This window comes from Aulostomus chinensis, chromosome 16 (genome assembly GCF_037954235.1).
Source record: "Aulostomus chinensis isolate RoL2024-O1b breed Wild chromosome 16, RoL_Achi_v1.0, whole genome shotgun sequence".
Lineage (NCBI taxonomy): Eukaryota > Metazoa > Chordata > Actinopteri > Syngnathiformes > Aulostomidae > Aulostomus > Aulostomus chinensis.
The window spans coordinates 4,542,030-4,569,306 of NC_141335.1; the positions used below are offsets into that span (position 1 = coordinate 4,542,030).

The 27,277-nt window shown below is 42.4% G+C and overlaps 1 protein-coding gene across 4 annotated transcripts in view; it reads right to left on the reverse strand.

The window, feature by feature from the left end:
- Nucleotides 1-27,277, reverse strand: part of slc8a1b (solute carrier family 8 member 1b) — a 152,871-nt gene that overhangs the window by 114,975 nt on the left and 10,619 nt on the right. For 2 of the 4 annotated variants that reach the window (XM_086181500.1, XM_086181501.1), the window contains exons 3-5: nt 13,434-14,343; nt 11,053-11,217; nt 7,456-8,246 (exon numbers count right to left, since the gene is read on the reverse strand). In XM_086181500.1, coding sequence (XP_086037626.1) covers nt 7,456-8,246; nt 11,053-11,217; nt 13,434-14,309 — 1,832 coding nt within the window. In that variant the 5' untranslated portion in view covers nt 14,310-14,343. Of the gene's footprint in view, nt 1-7,455; nt 8,247-11,052; nt 11,218-13,433; nt 14,344-26,583; nt 27,100-27,277 lie in introns of those variants that run through there. The other 2 variants (XM_086181502.1, XM_086181498.1) reach the window with 2 other exon arrangements.

The following is a 27,277-nucleotide window of genomic DNA, read 5'->3' on the forward strand; positions in this document are numbered from 1 at the left end:
AGGGGAAAATATGGATTTAAACTTGAAAATTGATTTTAAAATGCAAAAAAACCAAAGTTTTAAAAAAGCAGCATTGCTACAGTTAACTCACAAGTTTGTCTCCGTCTGATGTGTCTCTTGTCGTGCAAGTCAAAGAGCGTCACTTCCTACAGTAGAGCTGGGCATCACCACTGACCTCCCGATACGATACGATTTCGATACACTAGGTCCCAAGTCGATACGATTTCCGATACGATTCGATACAATATACGATACAATATTTTAGTAACAATACCAATTTTGCTTTGGTAATGGAAGAGATTCTTTAAGGACTAATGCTGTAAATTCAATTGTAAAAGTAACCCTCTAACCTGCTGCATAATTAAATATGAATATTTACATTGAGAACTGACCATTAAACAATAGTTATACAACATCATGCACTTTTTATTTAAATATATGACCGACTGTCATTCAAAACAAAAGGGCAACTTAGACTTCCACAAACTGTCAGCAGCTCAGCAAGATGTGTGTGGTGAGCTTCAATCGCCCGCGTTTGTAAAACGTGGGACATGAGGGACCAGTTACTGTCAGTGTAATGAGAGGTGACTGTCAAGTAGGAATCCGTAGCTCTGCTTGTCCAGCTGTCGCAAGTGATGGCGACTCTCTCTGCCGATTTCATTGCAGTTGCGACGTTGTTTTTAACATCTCTGTACATCTTTGGGATTGTGACTTGACTCGGTTGTTTCTGTGTCGGTAGCACATACCGTGGTTCCAGTGTCTGGACGAGGTGTCTGAAGCCTACATTTTCTACCACAAAGTACGGTCTGAGATCCTTGCAGATAAAAATTGCCAGAGCCGAAGTGATGTTCTCTGCACATGGAGACGTGGATGGAAACTTCATCCCAAATGCTTTCTCCAGCGAGGGTTGTTGCAGTGACTTGTAGTTTCCTGGTTGCTAAGTGTACTCTTGGTGATGCCTTGTCAAATGGCTACAGAAATTAGTTGTATTTCCGTTGTACTTAACCTCTACTTTGCACATTTTGCACACAGCATTATTTTTGTCAAGTTGGGTGCAGTTTTCTTGCTTCTTAAAGCCGAAGTGCTGCCAGACATCGGCTCTTAAGTTTGCCGGAGATTAAAGTTGCGCTTCCGCCATCTTGTTGTTCTCTGATCGGAGGCACATGGCCTGGATCTCGCGAGATCTGACAATCTGACTGCAATAACGTTGCACTACGCACTAAATCACGCAAGACTAAAGGGGCAAACAAAAACAAAAAAATAAACGGGTAAAATCTAAAGCATTTTAAAAGATTGATACTGGGATTTATGTATCGATAATCTTTCCTACAAATGTATATCGATAAAATATCGATATATAGACATTTTTAACCCACCTCTAGTCAGCAGACAGAGACAGCGTTCTGCACCCAGGCACCTGACCATCTCTGCCGCCTCTGTTTTGTTTGGAAAGAAATAGTCAGAAACTTAGCAGTTTTTGGCAGACTAACAAACTTCACCTAACCTTCCATGGGCAGGAGAGAGAGTAGATAATGACTGACTTTTCCTTTTTTACAAGACTGAGATGTTCTGACCCTCATGTAACTAAAACTGGATCAGAATGAATAAGATGAAAACGAACAAGGACTAAGATTAATTTTAAACCTTGGTGATAAGAATTGCAGTACGTCTGCAGAGGAAAGGCAGTCGATGCATTCAACTACAAGAGTGGTAATAATTTGGTGAGCCTGACAGTTTAGTCCTAGCTGTCAGTATCAGAGGTAACAGCAGTAATTGTAGTAGCAGTGGTGCTAAACAATATGAAACACATGAACAGGAAAAATAGCTGTTAAATGGTCCTGTCAGAATGTGACGTGTGTGTTGGTGCTGTGTACGGCGGGTTGACAGGCTGATAGAAGAAAACATTCACACATCGTCATAAACATGCAGGACTCAGGGGGTGTTGTCTCTGTCACAAATGAAGACAAAAACTAAACAGAGCTGGGTTCCTCTTCCTCTCTCTCGCTCTCTCTCTCTCACACACACACACACACACACACACACACACACACACACACACACACCAGTGCCCTCACCGGGGCACAAGAAGACCAGGGGATAGAAGAGAAACTAAAATTGGAAATTAGCACAGTCAGAGTCTAAAACTCAAACTTTTCTCTCTCCCTCCTTCCTCCACCATCCCTCCTCTCATCACCTCCCTTCACACTCATTTATCTCTCCAACATCCCCACACCTTTCCCTCCCTCTTTCTCTCTCTCTTTTTACCAGAGAAACAGAATCAGGCTGAACTTAGCCTGGAGGCAATCCTATTTGGATCAGCTATTTTGTAATTCCTGTAATTTCTCCAGCAAAAAAACGTCCTCTGAATCATGCTCAAAGGAACGGACGTAGTCACGGCTCCATCTATAAACCTACTACATCTTTCTACAAGAATACATATTTTATTTTAGGAAAAAGGCCATTTCAGGACAAGAGCTGCAAATTAGTTCAAGATATAAATGCTTTGCCACTGAGTTTATTTGGTTTTCAGTTCTCCAGGTTTATGGTTTGTGTCTCTGCCATCAGAGTCAACAACTCCAACAAGTTTGTCACCTTATTTCCACAGTAGCTATTTTTACCTCATATCACATTAAAAGTGTGAATCTTCGCCCGGAAGACAAACAACAGCCGAGCATGTTCTATACCCGCTGCATGCCTTTAAAACTCAGAGACCGAATCCGTTTACATGCTACATTGTAGAGATGCTCACATAATAGGTCACAGCAGCCATTTGTAGGGGAACAAAGGTGTAACTAGTAACATGAATTATGGCTCTTGTATTTGGCTCACAGGTGAAGCTGGATGTTATAGTTCCTCTTGAAATCATGTTTGCAGCTTATCCATCGTTCTGTCCCACACTTGTTAATGCATTGAGGGAGTTTCTTCAAATTTGGTACAAACATCCACTGCAACAAAAGAATGACCTGAAAAAATGTTGGTGGTTAAAGGCCAAGGCCACATCATCGTGACATCTCAGAAATCACTGGACTGAATTTCTTAAAATTTGGCACGATTGTCCACTTGGACTCCTCCCAGCAGCATACAACCACAATGTTGTATTTCTAGTCTTCCCATAACCTGAAGAAACATTTTTAAATCCTGTCAAAGTATTTTTTTTTCCTTACACAAAACTACAAATTTTAGTCAATTTCCTAAAAATTCTAATATTCTAAACAACCTGTGTTTTTTTGTGCTGGTCATTTAATTCTGTATACTAATGCAATCACAGTCCAGGGTTAAATTCCCCAACCAGCCTTCCAAATTCCCCCTGCTCCCCTTAATTACCCCCCACGCCCCTTAACTGCCTTAACTAATAAATAAGTTTTCTGAATATGAATTTTTATAAAAACAACCAAATTCACATATTTCATTCAATAGCAGTTCTGCAGTTGGTTTTCTGGGTTAAATCCTAAAGGGTTTGGGGATTTATTAAAGTAGCAAAATATATTACTTGAGGAAAAAAACTTTAAAAAGTTCTAAAATATATAAAATCAGGTATTAGATTATTTATGGAATGGATACAAGATTGATTGTTATGCGGAAATGTGATTTTCAGGGGATAAACATTTTTTCCTAAATGTAGCTGCAGCCATTACAAGTGAGTTGCTACACTAAAACATGTAGATTACAGCCACACTTACTTTCATACACATGAACACAAGAGCATGCATACAGACAGTAACCATGACAGCCAAAAGGACAGTAGATCATGTGATCATGTGATCATGACAAAAGATTTCTCCTCATTCCTGGCTGCTGAGCTTCAAGCTTTGGAAACCATGCAGCCTGCAAGAGGCTGCAAAAGCAGCAGAAACCAGGTCCAAAGCTGACCAGAAAGAATTTTAGACTAATGTTAGAAAGACAGCGTCTCTTAAATTTAGTTTTCATTACAAACAAATATTTCTTACATGTCACTCTCATCATCCTTCCATGACACAATGGACTAGTGCAATAACTGACTCAACAAAAAAAAGTGAAGCCTTTGGAAAGGTTAATTCCGTGCTGCCATGGCCAATGACCTGTCCATCTGACTTCAGTAAGCTAGGTCTGTCAATAGTGTTGTCTAATAACATCCTACACGTTATCAAGATGGTTAGTGAAAGGTCAAAAGGTCAGGGACACTGAAGCTAGTCAACCAAGGGTTGAAAGGCAATCATTAAGCTGATATTCTGATAATCGATTCATCCAAATAGTCCAAAGGTTTCTCCATGTCTGCTAACAGCTCCCATAAACTAGCACGCGGGCTAACCAGTAAAAAAAGCCATCTGTTGGAAGCTGTGAAGTTTATTGTATTTTCACTAAAGCTGCAAGCTCAACTGGCCAACAAGCCAATGTGAGAGGGCTTTAACTGCAAACAGTAATTTATGGTGACACCGCAAACACACCCACCCTGGCCCGATTGTTTGTGTGTGTGTATGTGTCTGACAGACAGGGACCAGGAGCCCACCTGATTGTTGAGCGTTTTAAGGAAAACAGTCATTTTTTGTGGAGAAAGAATAACTGTGAATGTTTTGCAGAAAACAGCAATGTCACACCCTCCTCTGAGAAGATCCGCACATGCAGAACGTGAGTTCTGTCACCCCGCTGCTGGTTTCTCTTCACTGGCTTCCAGTGGCAGCCAGGATCAAATTCAAGGCACTTCTCTTGGCTTACAAAACAATCACAAGAACGGCTCCAGCCTACCTGGAATCCCTGATCCAGGTCTACTCCCCTTCTCGCCCACTACGCTCTGCATGCGAAAGATGCCTGGTGCTTCCAGCCCAGCGCTGCTCCAAATCTCTAGCCAGACTCTTCTCTTCTGTTGTTCCCAAATGGTGGAACGAACTACCGAACTCTGTGCGTTCTGCTGAGTCCCTTTCTACTTTTAAGAGACAATTGAAGACTCAATTGTTCAGAGAGCACCGAGGCACTTAACCTGACTCTTCTCCTCTATGGGGTAGAATAAGTCAGAGGGTCCAAGACCCAGCACTTAGTGATTATGTAGCACTAACTGTGTTGTGTGATGTTGTATGTCTGTTATATTAAAAAAAAAAAAAAAGGGGGGGGGGCAACACTTCTTCTGCCACTAGATGGCAGTACCTGTGACCAAATCACAACTGAAGCACTTTTGCGCTTCCTATGGACTTTTCCTTGATTAGGTCTAAATTCTTGCTTGTGTTGTACGTCGCTTTGGACAAAAGCGTCTGCTAAATGAAATTGTAGAATTGTAGAGTTCATATTTACGTGTTTCTGTGAGTTTTGTTCAATGTCCAAGGGAATCAAAACATTTTAGCTTTTTTTTACAAGTAGAACAATAAAAAAGGAGTCGACATGATCCTATACGAGTGATGGGCACATGAGAAATACTTGTGGTTAATAAAGACACCATGAGGTTAAATTCTATAAAGCATTAAATCAGCATACAAGAATGCATTCTAGATAAAACATCTGTACCATTGTATAATAATTTCTATCTTCTTCACAGTACTGGCAAGGCAAACACTTGCTGAATTTGATTATAAGGAAAAAGAATTGTTAAATTCAGTTTGGTTTTGAGCCAAAATGGTCAGAATTGTCATGAATTGGCTGCTGGCTGGAGCCCATTCTTCCTACTGACGGTGGTTCATGATGAGGAGTACAGCAGCAGCTTGACAGAGCAAAGGCCCCCTGAAATGTGGTCAAATAGCAATCATGATCCTCGCCATGAGTCACCATCAGATAACAAGGTCCCGGCGTTTGTCAGACAGCTTCTCAACTTCACGCCCTCATGACTAGCAGCCTTTTTTCTTGCTAAAAAACTGAGCTTTTCCATTAATGGTTTGAAGGGTGTGTAAATGTTAAACTCAGCGTCTCAGTGTGTACAGGGTAAAATGAGCTCTATGCAATTACTTCACAGAGACTTGTTCTGTTGTCTGATAACACAAACAGAGTAATATACAAATGTTAAGTTTTACAATGTGAATTCTGCAGCATTCAAACAGAAAAATCGAGTGCTGTTAACAGCTGAATATGTGTATTTTGCAGCGTGATCCAACGGAAGTTACAGCATGTTCACCATCATTATCCTTCATTTCTGTTGATGTCTTTGAATGATGTTACATAAAGCCATGATTTGTAAACCATTCTATCCAGACGGAGCACAATGTGTCATACACTGAAAACCACATCAACCGCTACGGAAAACAATCGTCACTACAGTGGGCAACCAAGGGTCTAAACTCTGAATTCTCACAAGATAAAAATGTCCTTATAAAAAAAAAAATCACAGGTTTATTCTGGTTATTAACTATAAAACACATAAACAGACTGCATTGTAATGGCAAATGCTTTAGAATGTTGTCACTCATTCACTCTAACACGGATAGCGTGCGCTGCGCTTGCTTTTTTGGTCATCTGAAACCAGCAACTCAGGCAATGTAAGCTGTATTTTAGCAAGCTAGGTTAGCTGGGTTGACTCATCCTTGACATTTGACTTATTAATGGTAGAATGCTTTGACAAATGTTGGCATACTAAATGTCAGAGAGTAAGAGTCCCACTTTTATTCAGTTTTATCCATTTTCCAAGTCTTAGCTAGCCATTATGTTTGTGATTCTTAGTTTTGTATTTGCCAGCTGTACAGTCTGAAACTGTGTTGTGTTGTGTTGTGGACAACGGCATCACCACTGAAATTACCCATAAATGTAAATGTCAGCACAAATCCCTGTCACATAAAAGCAGTGTGATAGAAATTAGGTAGCAAAGTGTCGACAAAGTCTGAGAGCTCAGAGGCGCTGCAGCATTTCACCACAGGGATCCTAAATGTTAGATCTTTTCACACAGAAAGGGCGACAAAAAGCCTCCAGCTGGATGCATGGGCGATCACTCTGGAGATGTTCTCACACTAGATAAAGTCACCTAAAAGGGCAACAAGCAAGGTTTAAAACAAAACAACCTTTGTGTATCTAAATTAAATTGACTATATTAATGCCCTCTTCAGCTTTACTCCCGAATGATTTCTTATGCCATTTTCCAACAATTTACTCCTCTTGCTCAGGGAGTTCTCAGTCCCACTTCCCAAGTGTCATCATCCTTCATCAAGTAATCCAACTTAGTTAACTCAGCAGCTAAACCTACCACACCATCTGCACAGCAGCAGTCGGCTCAAGAACTCCAAATATTCACGCTCACAGCGATTAAAACAGCAGCCAAATGGAATGGCAACATTGATGAAGATAGAAGAAGAGAATGAATGAATCAAAGTAGAAAATAGAGACAGTAAAAGGGGTCAAGGAGTGGGGAGGGCAGGGGGGTTGTTGATTTTGAGTCCCCAGTGGGTGTCGGGACCACCACATCACACCTCACTTTCTCACATCATTATCATCATCAATAATTTATCAACATCACATCATTCAGATTATCTGGAGATGATGACGTGTAGGGATATAGGATTTACTCACAAGATCTCATCATTCTGGAATTCCAGGATGCCATGAGTGTCTTCAAAGTCCTCACCGCCGCCTCGTGCCGTTCCCTCCACCGTCTTGTACGGCAGCATGACCACGCCACGAGCCCCCGATGTTCTCAGCACCTTCACCTCCATAGTGCCGACACTCTCACTCACGTGGCATACGGGCTCCTCAAACGTAAAGATACCGGCGTGGTCATCGTCAAAGATAGTAACGGTTGCTGTGGAGGGTAAGCCGAGACAAGCCACTGAGTCCACGTGATTAGCTGACTCTTCTTCTTCGGCTTCCTCTCCTTCTGAGGTCAACATCTTCACATTGGAGAGGTGAATCAAGAAGTTTTCATCCTCCTCAAAGATGTCATCATCAATGATCCCAACGCGGATCTCCTTCATTGTCTCGCCGGGCTTGAACATCACCACGCCCTCTGTAAACTCGTAGTCCGAGCCAGCGTTGGCTGTGCCATCTTCTGTTCGGTACTCCACAGAAATTGTCTTGCCCAAGTCACCACCGCGCCTAATCACATTCACCGCCACTGTGCCACAGTTCTCCAAGCACTGGTAGGAACCGGGCTCAAAAAAGATCTTGGAGATTGGATCATTATCGCCGGCGTCTGAGCGGACCTCATGCATGCTGACAGCCTTCCGTGCTTGATCAGCTGCATGTTTCTTCAGGATGTTGCCGGCTCCTGTCATCAGACGAGTGGCCTGGCATCGGTAGAAAGCACGGCTCTTCTGCTGCTGACTCAGGACCTGGTAGTTGGCAAGCTCGATCAGTTGTTCCACCTGGTCACAAAATGACACAGAGGAAAAACGTGTAAAAAACACAAACGTGCTCTCCAGCAAGACGAGTACATGTCTTAAAATGCTTGAACCAAAAATCTTGACTTAAGACACCAGTTTAGTGTTGGCGCAAAGACTTTCCTTTATCAACTTGTCAGCTTAAATACAGGGACAGTGTTGGGCTTGTCTGGCTGAATTACAGTTGCATTGACACCGCAGATTTAATGGCGTGTCGTGTTGATGAATCAAAAACATTAGAAACAGTCAAAGATTTAGTCACACTGCAAAAAATATGTACAGATTATCCAAGGCTTTGTGGAGTATTACACAGTTGTACATGATGTGGAAAATGAAACAAGAGCAGATTCATAAGTAGAGAGGTCCTCCTTCAACGAAAGACGTATTTCTAAGCTGACATGACAGTGTGCAACCATCTTGTTTCCTTGGTTTCCTTCACTGAGGCACTGAAATCCCGGGTGGATCCCGGGGGTTGTTCTTCCTTATTATTACCCATGGTTTCCTCAACACCCACCAGCTGAAAACGGTCATTTCATTGGTTTACATATTGTATCTCAAACATGGTTTATAAGAAGAAATTCTTCTCTTCTCAACTTTTATAACGTGGCTGGCCACATGGAATGTTTAAATTAATAGAGATTTTATTCGTTGTCCCCCCGGCTAAGGGGGGGACGAGCCATAGATACGATTTGGCGACGGGGAAGGAAAAAAAAAAGGTCCACCGCTAACGAAAGAAAGTTGCCATTAAGCTAGCAAGTTAGCAAACACCAAATAACATTTCGGGTTCACAAATGGTAAATATCAGTTGACCGTTTGTCTGCCAACACTTAAACATGCGAACCACACATGTCACTATCCCCTAAACCAATATCTAGATTGTTTTTTGGGTTGTTGTTTTTTTTGGAACAATTGACTCAATGGTAGGTTGACGGCGTTACGGTAGTTTTACGCTGGCTGCTTCCTGTTTTCCCTCCATTGTGTGGCCGGAGCTCCAGTTCTAGCTGCTCCTGAAAGGAAGCTGCTGGTCAGGTAGAGCTGCTGTGCCTGCCGCTTCCGAAGGAACTCAGCTCTCTCCAAAAACATTTCGGCTAATTTATAGGCGGTAAAGGCAGGTCGCTTGGCCGTTGCTATGGCGTCCCTAGCAACGGTCTGCCCCCGAGCAACGGAGGCCTCTCAAGAAATAAACACCGCTAAATAGACCAATCACAACCGAGTATCCAAGAGAGAGGCGTTCTAATATATTTATCTATCTATCTGGATAGACAGATAGATAGATAGATAGATAGATAGATAGATAGATAGATAGATAGATAGATAGATAGATAGATAGATAGATAGATAGATAGATAGATAGATAGATAGATGTTTGACATACCTAAACCTAGTTGAGGCTTCTCTTTGGGAACTAGACTGAGGTTAATTCTTGGGTAAAATAGCTGTAACAGGCTGTGTGGCTTCCACAGACAGGAAAATTGGCCGGACACCTGCACACCCAAGTGAAAACATCTTTTCCATTGGGAAAAAGCCTGTCTGTTAAACTGATTTATTTCGCTGTGTTTTCAAGATTCTCACTTTATAAAAATCCTCAGAGGATGCCCCCAGGACAATAAAACCATTCTATATGACGAAAATTTTCCCAGATGGAAACATGGAATACATCCTCTTGGATGTATGCAAAACATTCCATCTAGGTTACAACCCTACTGCCATAATGTTAAAATCAAGTTCCAGGTCATAGAGAAAATAAGGTAGATCCATTTAAATGCTTGTATCCCAAAACCACAATAGCATGGACCTGCAGCATCAAAACACTTGGTGCCAAAATATGTGTGGCAAAACAACTGCTAGGTTTTTGGGTTTTTTTTTAAACATCATCTTTGTTAAACCATGTAGAGATGAGGTCAAAAGCATAAAAAGCTATTTTCGCAGGCTCTCTCATGCATGTAAGAAGAGTTGCCAGTTCAGCAGCTTGTGGCCTCTTTTATGCTTTTTAGTACTAGACCTTATCCAAACAGTATCAAGAGCACTGAGCACAGTAGATTGGAGTTTCTTTTCCAGATAGAGTGGTCTGCAATGATATACATACAGTTTGCATATACCTCTATCGTTGTAGATTCTACAGAACATGTTCCATAGGCTTACTCTGCATTGCTGTTCTACCCCAGCCTGTGAAATATATATTTCATAACTGCTCTGTATATGTAGACGAGAACAGTGTAAGACTCTGTAGTCTCAATATTTAACATAGATTGGGACTTTTCTAGGCATAGTTAACACCCAATTTTCACATATGGATGTTCAGGGTCTGTAACTCCTTATAATGCATGGACTGTTACCACCGGAAGGTGACATGAACTCTCGCTGATTAGCCTGAGGTTGGAGGCTAATTTTGCCTGTTTTCCATACATGTGTGGAATAAACACACGGAACACTTCAGCGATGGATGCAAAAAATAGCAAAAGCCTCTTATTTAGCTATTCACAGCCTTTTAGCTTGTTGTTGCCATACATTCCAACATGAATTAATGTCTGTAGGAGAGAATGATGTGCAAAAACAAACAGGTGACTGAGATATTTCCTTTTGCTGATGAGCGTTTGTATTTGTAGAGGTATGTTGTCATCATTATTGAGTGGCGCTGGAGAAAAAAAAAACATCAACTGCATGTCCTCAGAGTTTTCACGCTGATAGATATAGTGTGTAAGAGCAAATTTGGGCATAAGAACATTTCATGAAAGACGCTCATGATGTGTTTCATGTCAAACTGCACAGTCTTTCAGATTTTGTTCCTCACCTCCTTGTCAGGGTGTTTCTGTTTTAGCTCCTTCAGGATCTTGGCCATGTCTCTCCTGGTCTCCTCCTCGTCCAGGTCTTTCTCATCAATATCCAAACCCAGTGGGCCATCCAGGAAGTCGACACCATGAGAGTTCAGCATCTTCCCATCCATCTCAATGTCCACCTTACAACAGAGAAGGCAATAGTTTAATCAGTGTGGCTCGCTGGAAGCCACACGTAAGAGCACAGGCATCTCTGGTGCATACATGGTGGTGAACCTCCTGACCTTATCTAGCTTAATACATGATTACAACAACCATGAAAACTTTTTGTTGGTGGAGTAAATTTTGTTAGCATCCAATAGAACTCCCCAACCTAATATTTTTGAGTATCTAAACTGACTCAGGCATTAAAAAAAAACATATTTTGGGTACATGGGGATATTATTTTGTTATTTTCCTATGTAGATTAGCTCCAGGGATCAATTGAGATGTTGGCAAACTTCCTCATCAATCAGAATAAATGATATGACAACAACAGATACTGTAGCTTTTATTATCCATGTTAAGGACGTCAACTCTCTGATATATATTCCTCTTTTAAAAAATTGAACTGTTTTGCTGCCTCAAGAACGAAGAGGCTACTCTGTTCTTTTAAACTCAGCTTTCCTTTGAATGCTGTTTTATTAATGAAACGGCTCTTCAGGCAAGATGGCAATTTCAAACCTCTAAATGACTTTCCCCTGAAGGACAAAGTTGGGTTTGACTCAATGGTTTCTTTTAGTTAGAGGTTGAAATGACTGCGCTGTTTATGTACTAATAGAGCACCAATTCTCAATACTCTCATCAAATCAAACGGAGATAAGAGACATTTCCCAAGAAAGAGACAATTGAATGTTGAGGCACTGAACCCAACACTTTAGTACTGATAGTTTAATTAGATGAGTACAATGGAGCGCGTGGAACATTACACAAAGCACTGATAGTAGTCAAAATAGGAAATTAAAAAGTGACAGTACAGGTCTTGTTGGTATTTCCGTGTGTGTGTGTGTGTGTGTGTGTGTGTGTGTGTGTGTGTGTGTGTGTGTGTTTACATGCTTCCTTATTGCAAGAGTTTACTTTGGCAAAATTCCACTCTGTAGTGCCGATAATTGTTCCAGAAAAACACAACTCATGACCTCACTTCTGCCTACATAGCGGTGCCTTTTCTACTTCTCTGTTTTTTCCAGCACATATTTGGATGAGGACAGTTTATTTAATTCTTACTGGTTGTCTATTCTCCCTCTCATATTTCTTTGTAAAAGAGCTTGCTCCCAGCATCAGGTCCTGTCTTAAGCAGATTTTCACCTAAAATGCGAAAATGTTTAAATGTATTAGAGCAAACCGCGATTCAGTAAAATCAATAGTTATGCCTTAATAAACATAAATTGACATCGTTGAACTTATGCGTCATCATCGCTCCCTCATCTCAAAGTTAATGGGTTTTTTTCTTTAATGGGCTTTCACTTAAATGCCTGAAATAAGTGCAGTCACTTTTTGCGTGATATTGGTTTTTTTTTTAAATTGAAAAACAACTTTAAAATGTATTCAAACTTAATACATTTAAAACATTATCACGCAAAAGGTATAAAGCTTGTTGTGGTGATGTGTAACTCATGCAACCCCAGCACAGTTCAACAAAGCACAACAACAGCTTTGTGCTTCTGAAAATGCGCTGTCATGTGACCTTCCTGGTTATTGTTATTTTCCAGTGTCTTGCAAGCTCGTATGTGCTAATCCTAATTTCCGTCACTTGACAAATGAGGCATACTGCCACAATTTAGTCCTCACAAAATGAAAGAACAGGTTGTTAAAAAGTAAAGTGTGACCCGTATTATCCTTGTAAGTAAAAAGAGTGCCAACCTGTAATTAGGCAAATCTCCCTCATCGAACAAAAAACTTTGATGTGTAAAAGTATGACTCCAACAACAAGTTACAGTGGAGCAAAGATGACTCTGTAAGCTGTGATAAAAGTTTAGTAGGGACATAATTCAGTAATTGGTCTCTGCTTTCTCCTCTGAATTCATTTGGCTAGCCGGGGGCTTCGTGTAAAACCTGGCTGACTGTCATCCCAATCGTCTGCTGGTGTCTGTTGCCCCGGCTGACATCTTTTTTGCAACATTCAATTATCACAGTAGCTGCAATTGTATGGTGGTGGGGGGGGGGAGATTAATGAACAAATTCTGTCAAAACTTGGAAAAAAATAAGGGGGATTATGCTTTACAGATAAGAACATCCCATCTGTCTGCATTGTTGGAAGCTTTTGTCATTTTTTGGGAACATTATTCCAGCAGCTGAGGGAGGTCACATGATCAGCGATACTAACAGTGTCTCTAAAAAAAAGCATTTTAATTTCATATACCTTCGAAGGAAGTGGACGATCGCCCTCCGTCTCGATAATCATGCCACGCTGCTTGCCAGTCCTATAGCGCTTGTACACATACTTGTAGAAGAGCAGACGGCGGTCAGCCACCCAGGCAAACACTACACAGATTGGGAAGAAGAGGAAGGTGAGGAGCCCCTCCCACACCTGCACAACGCCAGGTGAGATCACAGATAGGATCAGATAGAGCCAAATGTAGGCGAAGATACTCCAGGTGGCCGTGACGAAGAAGACACGCAGGTGCTTGACTTTCCTTGTCTCACCATCGGGCACAACGTAAACACAAAGCCCAATAATGACAAACATGTTGAAGGCGGCGGAGCCAACAATGGTGGAGGGACCAAGTGTGCCGGCGTTAAAACCATGACCGATGACCTCTATGACGGACAGGAGGATCTCAGGAGCCGAAGAACCAAGGGCCATGAGGGTGAGGTTGGAAACGGTCTCGTTCCAGATTCGGACAGTAGTGGTGGTGGTTTCGCCATTGGGTTTCTTGATGGTGATCTCTTTTTCCTGTGACGTGATGACCTCTATTGAAGCCATGAAACGGTCGGCTATGATTGATACACCCAGGAACATGTAGACCAGAGCCACAAAGTAAACTGTTGCTCGAGCAACTTTGTCTCCAAAAGACGGGTTTGGGGGTTCCCAGATAGGTAGGACCACACCCTTTGCGCATGGTTCAGCTTTGCCGCATTCACTTTTATTGGTGGACACAGCTGAAACAGAGCCACCCAAGTTCGGCTCAGGAGGCGCGCCCGCCACCGAGGGCTGAAGCTTAAGGAGGAGAATCACTGCGATGACCGATAGCCTCAGAGCAGGAGAAAGGAGGGGAGAGTGATTCCAGAAGCCCATGTTGATGTCCAGATCAGTAATGCGAATGTTGAGCCTGTAAAGAGGAGAAATGAGAAAAGAGTTCAAATACGATTTACTGTTTCAAAAACAACATTAAAATAAAGGCACAGCAGTAGAAAAGGAAATCAAGAAAATTTTGTTTTTATAAAGATACAGAGCTCCCTTCCCTATACAGAACATTTTCTTGCACAAAACTATTTTAGGAATTTTCACATGTATAGGTTTGTTTGCCTTTGCGTCAGTTTGTTGTCACTAAAAGAAGTAAGAATACAGCATCAAAATCTTTTTCAGATCATCCTTGAGTGTCAGTGGACATATGAGCCAAATTCCAACAAGGCCTTCCTGAGGTTTCACGTCAACAACATCTTTAACCACCAAAATCGTTCATGTCCATCCTTGATGCCTGTTGGAAATTTGAGCCAAATTTAAAGAAATTTCAACAAGGCCTTCCAGAGATATTGGCTAACGAGAATGGGACGCACTGACGTTTTTTTTTTTTCCCTTCATATATCCTCATTTTAAAAGCTACTTCTGTTTGTGTGCTATGATACACCTCGAAATGCACAGCTACTTCTAGGAGCTATTAAGCTCGAACTGGATCGAGCTGAGAAGCGGAAGTTAGTTTGTAACTGCTGAGTCAGCCTCTTCATCATATTTTTGATCCAGTCTCCTGAGCGGGATTGCTAATTTCACACCTGCTGAAAACGAACCTAATTGAGAGGAAAAGAGAGTTCTATTCGACCAGATTATGCAAAGCAGATGTGGAACCAGATATTATTTTAGGATCTGCAGCAACAACAACAACAACAACAACAACAAACACAACTTATCACTCATCTCAGCACTTCCTGCAAGTACTTCTGTACAATGAACAGCTCAAACAGCAGTAAATGTAAACAATGACACACACACACACACACACACACACAAAATCATTTATAACTCAGCTTCAAGGCTGAGTCAATATGAGAGTACCGGTCTATATATTTGCTCAACTTGAAGTTAACACTGAACTGCTACCTCTGCAGAATTATAAGCATTATGGCTTGCCACTGAACAACCCGATATGTTTTACAAAAATAAAATACAGCATGTTCATTCTGAGGAACCTTGAGTTCAGACCCCACAAAAATAATAACTAGTGTTCCAGGTGAAATGTTTGCATAGCGGTTTAGGGTCAGCAAGTTCAAATAACCACACCAAAGATAAACTTCAGCTCTAGAGCTCAGCAGCACGATGGATTTTTGACATAGCAGCTTCAGAAATCTCTCGACCACATACCTGTAGCAACAATAGCATGCTGTACTTTATGTTAGCGGGCCAGGGGTGGCTTCCTCTGATAACACCCGTGTTGACATCTGTCAACAACATCACTCTGTAAATTAGGTTACAGAAATCACACAGTTTTGTAGCCAGTCGGTAATCAATGGCAGGTAATTTTTTATTCTAAATTGTATGCAGAAGCTGGCTGGTAAGATAACAAAAACTGTAGGGGGGAAAAAAATAGAATTTACAAGCGGAGCACACGATAGAAGCAACACCCAATGGCCTCTAAAATTACCACAGACTTTAATCATGTGGTCACAGTCTTGAGTCTTCGGAAAAATATAATAATTTTTGCCTCACAAGTATTCGGGTTAAGTGAGTTGAATATTTTGCTCTGTGTTCTATTCACCCAGTAAATTGATTAACCAGCGGATCAGGGGGCTAATAAAGATCTAGCTTTGGCTTTTTCTACTTTTGCTGCAAAGCACTTGAGCCATACTGACTGTGTTTGGTACAACTGGTGTTCTGCCAGCTACATATTAAAACATACTACAGTCTGCATGAAAAATTAGTAGGCCGTGCTATTGCTAAGCTACCCCCCCAGAGAAACATATGATGCTAAGCTTCAAATACATGGTTAAAGAAGCTTAGCTACATCAAAGCGCTGCACTCCCTGCACTTGATAAGTCACATTGCAAGTTTCTGTTGACTGCACATACGAGTGGCATGACGTGACCTATTTTTATCTTAAGACCCCAGAAGAGTTTCCTCTCTCGGGCTTCTGGACAGCAAGTTTGAAATGATTGGTTTGAAATGTCGACGTGCCAACATGATCAATAAAAGAGACTTGCACCTGAAAAGTTCATTTGGAAAAAAAAAAAAGAAATTATCCAAACAATGTGGTTGAACAAGTAGCGTCACAACTGCCCAACACGGACAATGAGCTAGCTTGTTTGAAATGCTAACAAGTGTGTTATCTATGCGGCTAGCTTGACAGACCTCCAAGTGAGCGTTACCCGGCGAAGCTAAACAAAACTACCCATTTATGGTCGTTGAGCAAAAAAAGTATTATTTGCCTCCTTAAAATCTGTTTTCCATAATCTTGTATACATTCAATGCAGGGTGTGCATGTGTGCGCACACACACAAGGAACTTGGAACATTCTTCTACGTACTGTTTACCACGAAATCTGCTTAGGTCTGGAAAATCACATCACACAGCCCATCTAATATTCACCTTTCTGGTAATAGGAAGTCTATTTTAAGCACGTCAGATTATTTTGTGTAGGGTTTTAGCATCGATTTAGACATCAAAATTGTGTAAAACTAGTCCAAAAAAAAAAAAAAAAGATTCAACAAGAATGAATGCCTATGAAGCAAAAGTGTCCCTGAAGCCAAACCCATTCTCAATGTAGTAACCACATATAACAAGTTAATTGCACATTGTTGGGTCATTTTCCATGGGGAGACTAATCCAGCCCTTTATAATGTGTGTAGTTATGAGACTAGACGATGCACAGACTTGATGCATTATTGTGTAATTAAATCCACCGTCTTAAAAATATTATAAAGTGATTTCCATCGTCGTCTTCCGCTTATTCCTTACTAGTAAGGGTCGCGGGGGGGCTGGAGCCTATCCCAGCGTCTACGGGCGAGAGGCGGGGTTCACCCTGGACAGGTCGCCAGTCCATCGCAGGGCCAACATACAGAGACGAACAACCATTCACACTCACATTCATACCTACGGTCAATTTAGAGATTCCAATCAGCCTCGTCCCCAAATTGCATGTCTTTGGACTGTGGGAGGAAGCCGGAGTACCAGAGAGAACCCAGCAGGAACGGGGAGAACATGCAAACTCCACACAGAAAGATCCCGCGCCCGAGCCGGGACTCGAACCCGGAACCTTCTTGCTGTGAGGCCACAGTGCTGACCACTGCACCACCGTGCAGCCCCTATAAAGTGATTTAAAGCAGAAAAAACAACCGAGTTCTAACACTGTTAGCTTCTTTGTTTTCCGCATTGCTACCTTTGGGTGCCATATGGTTCATAGTAAAGCCCATTCAGCATGTGGTTCTTGGGATTTGTACATCTTAATACCGCGAACAGGAGTTTAATCATGTGATACCTTAAAGCTTAGCAGAGCCTAAATTACATTCTATATAAAACGCACAGTGAGCTGGTGTGTGCAGGTGCTCTGCTGTTGTGGGAGAAAGGAGGCTGACAGAGGTAAAGGCATATAGCTGATTCTGTATTCTGTGAGACATTTATATCTGAGACAGACACACACGTTGTCTCCTGAGGTTTAAGTGAAAAAAAGAAAATTGCAAATACCATTTGAGTGCTGCCACACCTACAGAATAGTGGAGCTCCCAGATAGACTTTTAATGTGTGTGCACATGTATCCGCTTTAAAGCTGCTATTCCTCAGAGTGATGGAGATGGAGAGCGATGGGAACAACGGCCTTTTTTTTGAGGCAGTGTGGCAACACGCAAAGCAAAGCAGGCAAAGCAATGTGACAGCAGTGCTGCAGCACCTATGATCTCCAGTCGATATTCATGGTTCTGCTGCTGCGAGGAATTTACCACTTATCTCCTCTCAAAGGAACCTGAGTTTCAGGTTCCAGTTGATGCAGTTTAACACTAATATGGTTCGGGCCGACGTTCAGTCAGACTGCTGCACCGATGTTTCATTCATCCTCACATCCAAACAGACAGTGATGCAACAGCGAACTCTTACAGCTCTGCAGAACTTCTACAATGCACTTTTGTGGACACATACACAAGTGCTAATCCTTTTAATCCGAGATCAATAACCAGAACTAAACAAAGATCCCCTCAGAAGAACAAGCTTCAAAGTCCCCAATGCCAGCATTCATTTCAAGTTAATTAACTGTTCATACTCTCACATGCAGAAAAACTCAATTTACTAAAAGTGAAGCTGGATTTTCTTGCATTTCTGTGAATCATTTTTCTCTGAATCATATTTTCCGACACTATCTAAAGCTACATGAGCAACGCAGAATCCACTTTCACCAGGGATGTAATCGATGCGTGAGTGTACATTTAAAGGGATTCTAAAGCAAACCTCATTTCCAGCTCCATATCTTTATTCTGAGACTCAGCTACAGAAACTTTTTATGATTCACAGGACAAAAAGTCCTTATTTAGTGTATACTGGCAGTTTATGCAGCTCCTGAGTTCATCCTGTCTGAAACAAGCCATTTACGCTCTGGTGTTTCTAGGACTTCTCCAGAGAAGCCAACATTCTTCTGTATGGCTGCTGGAGGGCAGTGTGACATATACACATATTTTGATGTAAATGTTGAAGTATTACATAAGGAAAAGTTGAAGGAAATGGTGAAGAATTTGAAAAGACAAAAAAAAAAAGTTGCAAACATGACTTTACTCAGTGTTGAAGCAGTTTGAAGCTTTTTTTTAATATTGATTACATTCACGTGCATGAACTTGATTATTTGAAACTTTGAGGGTGTTTTAAGATGAAGATTTGACACGTGATTGCTGTTGAGCACAAACTGCTACATGAATCACTTTATATGAAGAATAAAATCAGTTGAAGTGTTTGCTTTATGCAAAGCGAGCGTTGGTTTGACTGCCGTGTTGATACTTATTGAGCAGGCCTAGCCTTTTCTCTCAGACGTTAAGAAAATCAATTCCAAACAAAATTGCACATCAACTTAATTAAACTTCAATTCAGTAAGCTCATAAGCAAACGTTTCCTCCTGGTTAATGTGATCCGGCAGCTCTTTGCATTCTCCAGCATTCTACGTGTGCGGTCACACAAAGCTTTGTGTGGCATTTCTAAGTGATAGATAATTGAGTGTGCTTTGGGAGCCCTTTTTCTTTTTCACTGAGGATGTAATTTTTTAACGGGGCTGGTGGCTAAGGAAGTATGCTCCCTGTGCTTTAGCTGTATGTTTTATAACACTGCAAAACCGATACTTTCAGCCATGTTTGAAAATAGAAGCTGCCCTATTACGAAGAGAATCGTATCAAAATGTGAATATAGCGCCTTCCATACTGTCAGAGGGACTAAAATGTAGGCCTGATGTTGACCCCCCTCATACTGCCAGCCTTGCTGTGACCCAAGCCTTCTCATAATCATCCTCACATCTTTGTATCAAGAGAAATATAAAAAGCACCTATTAATAGAGACGTCACACCAGAGTGAGATTCATAGATTCACTGCAGGAGCGAAGAACTGACCATTTTTATCTGCCGGTTTGCTTTCTGTTTGTGTGTCAGTTCTTCCCCACAGTCGCTGATGCAGACAGATGACTGTTTCCCCCACAATAATATTCATAAATTTAGGATCGAATAATGCTTGTAGAACAGTGCCATGTTTTCACCACAGGAGGCAACCTTTAATTGACAGTGAGCATTTGTTAAAAAATGTCTTGCAGAGATGAATACTGTTTGACATTTCGGGAAATATGCTAAGTCACTTTGTTTGTTTGTTTTTTGCCAAGAATTAGTTGTTAGATTAGAAAAACCTTGTCTGCCTGATAAATCTGAACAAACAAATCTGGCTGTCAAAGCTCATAAATTGTCTCCTTTGTTAAATCAGTACAATAAGTGGATGTCAAACTTGAGGCATTGTGCAGAGTATAGTGTATAGAGGTTTACATCTGTGACACATCACGGAAAACCATTTTACCTCATAGCCTTCATTACTTATTGCATCCATTATTCCTCCAATGAACAATAATCAAAAGTTAATTGTTTTAATCGGCACAATTTTGATGGGCCAGTGACCTCTCCTCTGGCATGTTCTTTCTCGAAGTTTGCAGAATCGACTTCACCCGCCCACCAGAAACGAGCCTCTGTTCATTCCCAACATCATTTTTTTATCGTTAGGCAGTAGAAATGGAACTAACGCACGTATCCAGTGCAAAGTTTCTATTTCTAGATCTGCTTCCTCTCATAAGCTCCGTTAAAAATTCCCCCTCATGAACGCAAATCCTTGATAAACCTCGTTTACACTAACCTGCTGACGTTACACTTTATCAGATTACACTTGAGATGCCTTAAGATAATTGCCTGTCTATTTTTGTTGTATGACAAAAAAAAAGATCCTCTGGGAACGGCTGACAGAATTTGTCCAATCTTTGCAGAAAAAAAACATTACTGGCAATTTCTGAAAGGAAAAACAGGAACAAATTAAGGTACCAGCACAAAACTCCAGGTGTTCTACTAGCAACAACACTGGCCAAATTTAGGAAAAAAAGAAGAGATGCACTTCATTCTGGGCCAATATTGATGGATGTTTCAAATAGATACTGATTTACTGCGGACAAAGCAGTTAAAAATAGTTTTGTACATGTTTTTACTTCTTGAACAGGTGGATCGGTGAACTACTCTTATTGGATTTTTACTCCTAAAGTAAGGAGCTGCTGTGGCCTCCAGTAAAACTTTATCTTTCACTTCAGTTGATTTATTACATCCACTGAGGCTTCTCTGTTGTCCGAGCGAAGGAGCTGCATGAGCCTCGCCCTTGCCGAACCTCCAGTACACACAGCAGAACTGTACCGTAACCATAAATGACCCCACAGAAAAACTTGGCTTCGTTTTTTATGTTCATTCAGCTTAAGAGCTCTGAAGAAAAAGTGCTTAGGTGATGCAGGGGAGTCCTGACTTTGGTAAAAATGCATCCACTTTGAAGCAGTTTTTGCAGGAGACTTTATTTCTGGTGCGATGCCCAAGGTGTCATGTAGTGCCACACTTGACGGTCATCCCAGTCGTTTCTCCATTGCCAGGAACATTTTACTTACTACGCATATAAAACGATGCCATGCTAGCCGGCTACTGTCACAGGGTGCCTGTCCGGCAGCCCAGCTGTCTGGTGGTCGACGCTGCTGGTCACCACCGAAGACAGCCAGTGAAGCATGGTGATGTTTGCTGGTGGCTGGGATGTCTCAAAACTGCTTAAAACATGAGATGTTGTCTAAGATGTAAGGTTCTGCTAGCGGTGACAGCTAGCATGCACATGGGGATGATATACTTAACCGTTGCACTGATGTTTGTGTCAGTGCAGGAAAACCCTTGCCCGCGGACAGCCAGTTCACCAGCAGCAGCAGATGACCCTGCGCTGGTCCAACATGCCATACACAGTAATTCAGCTACGGCCCCCCCACAGACAACAGCCACACCTCCACAGATTATTCTGAAATTTGCCACAACTGCAGCATGATTTTCAGTGGATTCATACATTCCAATTCCATCATTCCATCCATCTTTTCCAGGTCCAGGAAATCATAGGACCAAAAACTATTTGGAAAGTTGATCTAATTCTGCAGGGAACACCAGATCCCACTTTATTTGACTCGAGAAATGACAGAGTGTATGTAGACTATTTCGTTTTCATATTTATTGTGTCTACTTGTCGGGCTTTACCCACTGTGGGGATTTTGTGTGTGTGTGCTGGTCATGTCATTATATTGCTTGTCTGGAAGCATAAATGCAGAGTTAAGTGATATATTCTGGCACTGGAGCTGCACCAAAATGTCCTCACGATGCAGAAATACCCTCGCTATGATGGTTCGAGACTATAATTCATCCCCGCATAGACAGAAAGATAAGTGCGTGCACACACACACACACACACACACACCCCCACACATGCACACACCCCCACACACACACATAGTTTGGATGAGTGAATCCTCCTCCCCAGAGGCAAAAACAAAAGAAAAATATATAAAATTATGAAGAAAACCAAAATCGTGAGCTGCATTGAGGCAAGCTGTTCCCTCGCTGCACCAATACTGTCATTCCTCTGAAGCTTCTGGAAGCAGCAGCCGAAGGTGCCAAGAAGGCAGCTGATTAGACCAACAGGCAAGAGACGGAGGAGAGGAAAGGGACAACTCCACAGTGCGTAAGACGTGGACCTGCTTTCTTGTATAACCACTCATCTGAGACTGAGAATTCTAATTATCACGAGTGATAAATTGGTAAAAAGTCATTTCAAAACCAGCTGACAAATGAACATAGCAAAATTTAAAAAAAAAAACCAAACCTGTGAGTCGCACAACACAAAGCAATGCCTCAGCCCTGCCAACTTGAATTTTACTTGCAAGAGCAGGTGATAAAATATTTAGAATACTGAGTTAAAGAGAGACAAAGAAATATCTAAAAGGAAATAGAAAGGGTACAGGAGGAGAGACTGGCAGTCAGGGAGAGTTCTAGAGAGAAAGAGAAATAAGCATTAAGAAGTGGGAGTCCTCACATACACACCAGCCCGTGCAAACAGTTGAGGATTAATGATGTGCCTTTACCATCATTAGAGTGATGTTGAGCTCTTTTAGCCTGTATCTCCCCTGCAGCCAATCCTCAAGCCAAAATGTCGTATTATTACGCTCGGAGAGGAGGAAAGGATCAGGCTACCACTTCCATGACTGGGAGTGTTTCCTATGATATGATATTATGTCTGTCTATCCATCAACATTATCCGTTTATCTGTCAATCCGGCCCGCGGTGAGGAAGGCAAACATGCAGGAGAGCAATAATGAGCTGAGGGATTGTGCAAGCAGATGAAAAGAAATTAAAAGCAACCACTTCCTCCATCTCCAGCGCTGCATTCATTCACTGAAGAGGATTTAACTAGAGCACTCAAACCCTCCGTCATGGTTGGGATGGTGTAAATGGCTCGTGGGTCCATATCTGCTATGATATGGTTAGCCTCTGCCCCCCTCACAGTCATTCATCAGGCTTCCTGGAAATTTGACACGCATTGCACATCCATGTCTGCTGACACTTTGCCTTAAAGATCGACTGTTGTCATCTCGTCCAAGACTCTTCACCAGAGTCTTCTCATCCGTTTAGTATATGCTGGGTACATGCAATACATTAGCCAGACTTCTGCTGCACTAGGCCTCGGTACTTCATTCCTCACGTGTAACCTTGTTAGCATTCATCCATATTTTAGTACTTATACTTGTGGGGGCTGTGCTGCTACAACCTTATCATTTACTCAGTGCAGGAACACTGCAGTTTCATCTTATTTGCATGCATGTTCCATATGAGCATGGGAAATGTAGAATATGTATAATTTTGCTCATATGTTATAAAGTAATTGCAAAGCCTTCCTATAAGAACCACGAACAACTGAATGTGTATGAGGGACAAGTTTCATTCCAGAGCTCTACTGCGGCTCCCAGCTCATATTTCTGGTGAGCGCCGGGTCCTTTTATCACAGCGGGGACGCAGCCACTAACTCTACTAATCAAGGATCAACACATGACACTGGAAGACTGACGTTTGGCTTTCCTCCCCCTCGTAGAAGACCACCATCTTGGCTTTGAGCAATAAAGAAGTTGTGCGTTTCCGACAGAAAAATCTGAGCATCAAATGCAGTTTAATGACACATAAAAGCTGCCAGTCTTCCCTGACACTGTTTAATGCTTAATGCTTTTTACTGAAATGAACGTGACAATGATCAGACAGCTGCGCCCCGCTGGAGTTGGTGGTGAACCCTTTGAATTGGCATATTGATGTCTAATAGATGAACTCTTCATTTGGGTGGCTGGCTACCTATTAGCTTATTGCTTATTGAACTGATGGCGCTAACAGTATCCTCCATCAGCTTTACTGACAGTGCAATATGCCCCTGTGTATATTAAGGAAATTAAATAAAAAAACAGGAAATCCATAAACAAAAATGACAATGCAAAAAAAAAAAAAAAAAAAAAATCTTGCTGCAATCTGCTGGCTAATCTGCTGTCGCCTGCTTTTTCACTTCATTTTCCATTAGCAGAAGCATTCCCTGACCCGTCCTTGCCAGGAGAGGACCCTATTTACTGTAAACTACTGTGAACAGGGTCCTTTCGTGGAAACTTTTTCAAATGTGGAAACATAAAATCGGAGCGGGGAGTCTGTTACTACATATGTTGTTGCTGTAGATACATCCATACATGAAAAAGTCCTCATTCTGATATATGATGATATATATCTAATATGAATATCAGTTCCATCGCATGTATGAACCCCCACACAGAACCAAGCAAAGCCGGCGTAAATGCCGCCCAAGCTTTTAGTGTAACGTGGCATTCCGCCGGTCCACCTTGCACACTTCTACACATAGTAAGAGTGAAGTTGTGATCCTTGCTTGTCTACACAGGACCAAGCAGCGCTGGCGTGATGCTGCCCCGGCGTGTGAGTTTATACAGCGTTGACTTTCTACAAGCAACAGATATGACGTCTAAACTCAGCAGCATCCATATTTTGAATGAACTGTCCTGCTGCTTCTACAAAGATGCTAATTCATCGCTGTTACCTCTTCTACTGTCTGCTTACAAGCCAAACATTGTGTCCTTTTATACAGACGGCGAGGCCTGACAGCGGCGTAATATTCCTGCCTTGAATAGGAGCTGTGTAAAAAGGGCTTGAGAGTGATGAGGACCTGAACGTGGACCCTGTGACCTCCTGAGAGAATGAGCTGGAGCTAAAGAAGGCCCAGCAGCAATCCCAGCCTCAAGAAAAAAAAAGGCTAATACACAACATCTTTTATTAGAAAATCTAGCTTAAACATGAATGCTGCTGATAGGCATGAGAATACCAAGCCCACAAAACCATTTACATCCCGTATCAGGGCGTAAAGCCGCCATGCTTCCAGCTAGGATGAAGCTCGGCCTTCTCTCGCTTACCAATGATTTATTTACCACACCGTGAGCCAGCAGTTGCTACTGTAGCAGCTATAACGGTGCATGCCTGTCGTATTGAAGCAGGTTAAAAAGCCCCCTAATCACCCAGTGATGCAGACCCTCTGAGAGGTGGCCTGAATCTGGCGTCAGATACTCTCAGCAGCTGAGTTGTAAAATGTCACATCTAATATTTTCAGGGTGACACAGCCTACTTTCCACCTACAAAACTCTTTCAATGGAAACTGCTTTTGCATCCCCATGGGATCTTCCATGAGCAGCATCCTGATAAAGGCAGCAGCGTTTCACCCTCATAAAGTAGGTTCATAAAGTGGATGAGCTTGACTTCCCCTGACCACACAGCCTGGACTGAAGTCAGGCAGAAAGGAATTGCCTGGAAAGCCTTGATGCCTGATGTAGCTTGTCAGAGGAAGCGTTTGTTGTGTCACATCGGGAGGATGAAACGCTGCTGTCTGCTGTCTCCTCTAATAGCGTTTTACCTGCCAGGTTAACTTGAGGGAAGAAGCTCTGCTTTCTCTTCTCTCATAAAACATTTTCCCATCACAGCACCCAAAGTGTTTTTCTTTTCCTCTTCTTCTTTTTTTTTTTTTTACGAGTACAACTTATCCTATCCAGAAAAAAAGAGAAAGCTAGTGAGATCAACGTTTTACCCAACCTGCCACTAACTGATGCGCACTTCATCTGCCACGGGAGCACCAGGCGCCTGCGCTGGTTCGGCGCAATGAATGGGAAACCCTCCAAAACTGCGCAAATGTGCTTCTCAAGGTGCTATGAGAGCGGCTGGACCATTCATCTGGTGCACGGATCTCTTTAAGGGGAAATTTCGTTTGGAACTGCGCATGTTTGTCCCCCCAACTTCCACACTGAAAGCCTATAAAAGGCGCGAGCGTGGTTAACTGGACGTGCTCTGCATCCGTAATTGTTATTCCTACAGAAATAAGCGAAGCGGGCAAGGGGAAGGGGGGTGGGAGTGGAGGGCTAAAATCGGGGGGGGGGGGGGGGGGGTGAATCCAGCCCCTGAAGCGAAAGAAATCATCCTCCACAGTCTTTACCGGTTGTTCGTTTTAATCAGGGGAGGAAAGGCGCAGTGGAGGGGGAGGATGAGGCGAGCAAACATCTCCTCCACATCGCATCCAAACCTTCCCGACGCACGGAGCTCTGGGTCTCCAATCGGAGGTGAAACTGTCCCCTTTCCACCCCCCCCCCTTTTTTTGAAATAAATAATTAAACAACTTTCACCACACAAATCCAGGAGCAGCCTAACGACCCCCCGCGTTCATCATCACCTCGATGCACCCAGGTAAAAGCAAACAAAAAAACTGCAGAACTTCCTACCTTTCTATCCAGAGTGTCCACAGCCTGTCAGTAGTAAAAGCAGCGCTAGTAATAGTAGCAGTGCGAGGAGGAGGAGTGGTGGAGGAAAGCCAGTTGTGGTGAATGGTAATGGAGACGCAGGAGGCTCTTATACGCCAGACAAGGCGGCGTATCCACCGAGCGAGACGCACAAAAGGAGGGAGTACGGATTCCCATGCACTGACAGTTTTTTATTTGTTGCTGTTGTTTGCCCTTGCCTACTCCTCGTTTCCATTGACTTGGACGACCTGAATGACCGGGTGACCGGAGCGGCGCTTCATCAGCAAGCCCGCATTTGTTGGGACGAGGCGCGCAGCACGGCGGACTTCTTCCTCATTCTTCTCTTCCAGTTCCCCCTCTCGCTCCGTGCAAACGCAAGACAGGGAGTGTGTGTGTGTATGTATGTGTGTGTGTGTATGAGAGAGAGAGAGAGAGAGAGAGAGAGAGTGTAGGAGAGTGAGACAATATGCGAGAGCAGATCTCTCCTTCCTTCCTTCTCACACCGTCAGCTCGCCCTCCTCCTCCTCCTCCTCCTCCTTCTCTCTCCCTGGACTGATCGGCTCCCTCACTTCTCTTCAACACTCACTTGTCAATTTACCGTATTAGTTACATCTAAATAAAACCTCACAATAAACCCGTTCAGGGGGACCGTAATGTTGAGTTTTGTATGGCATTT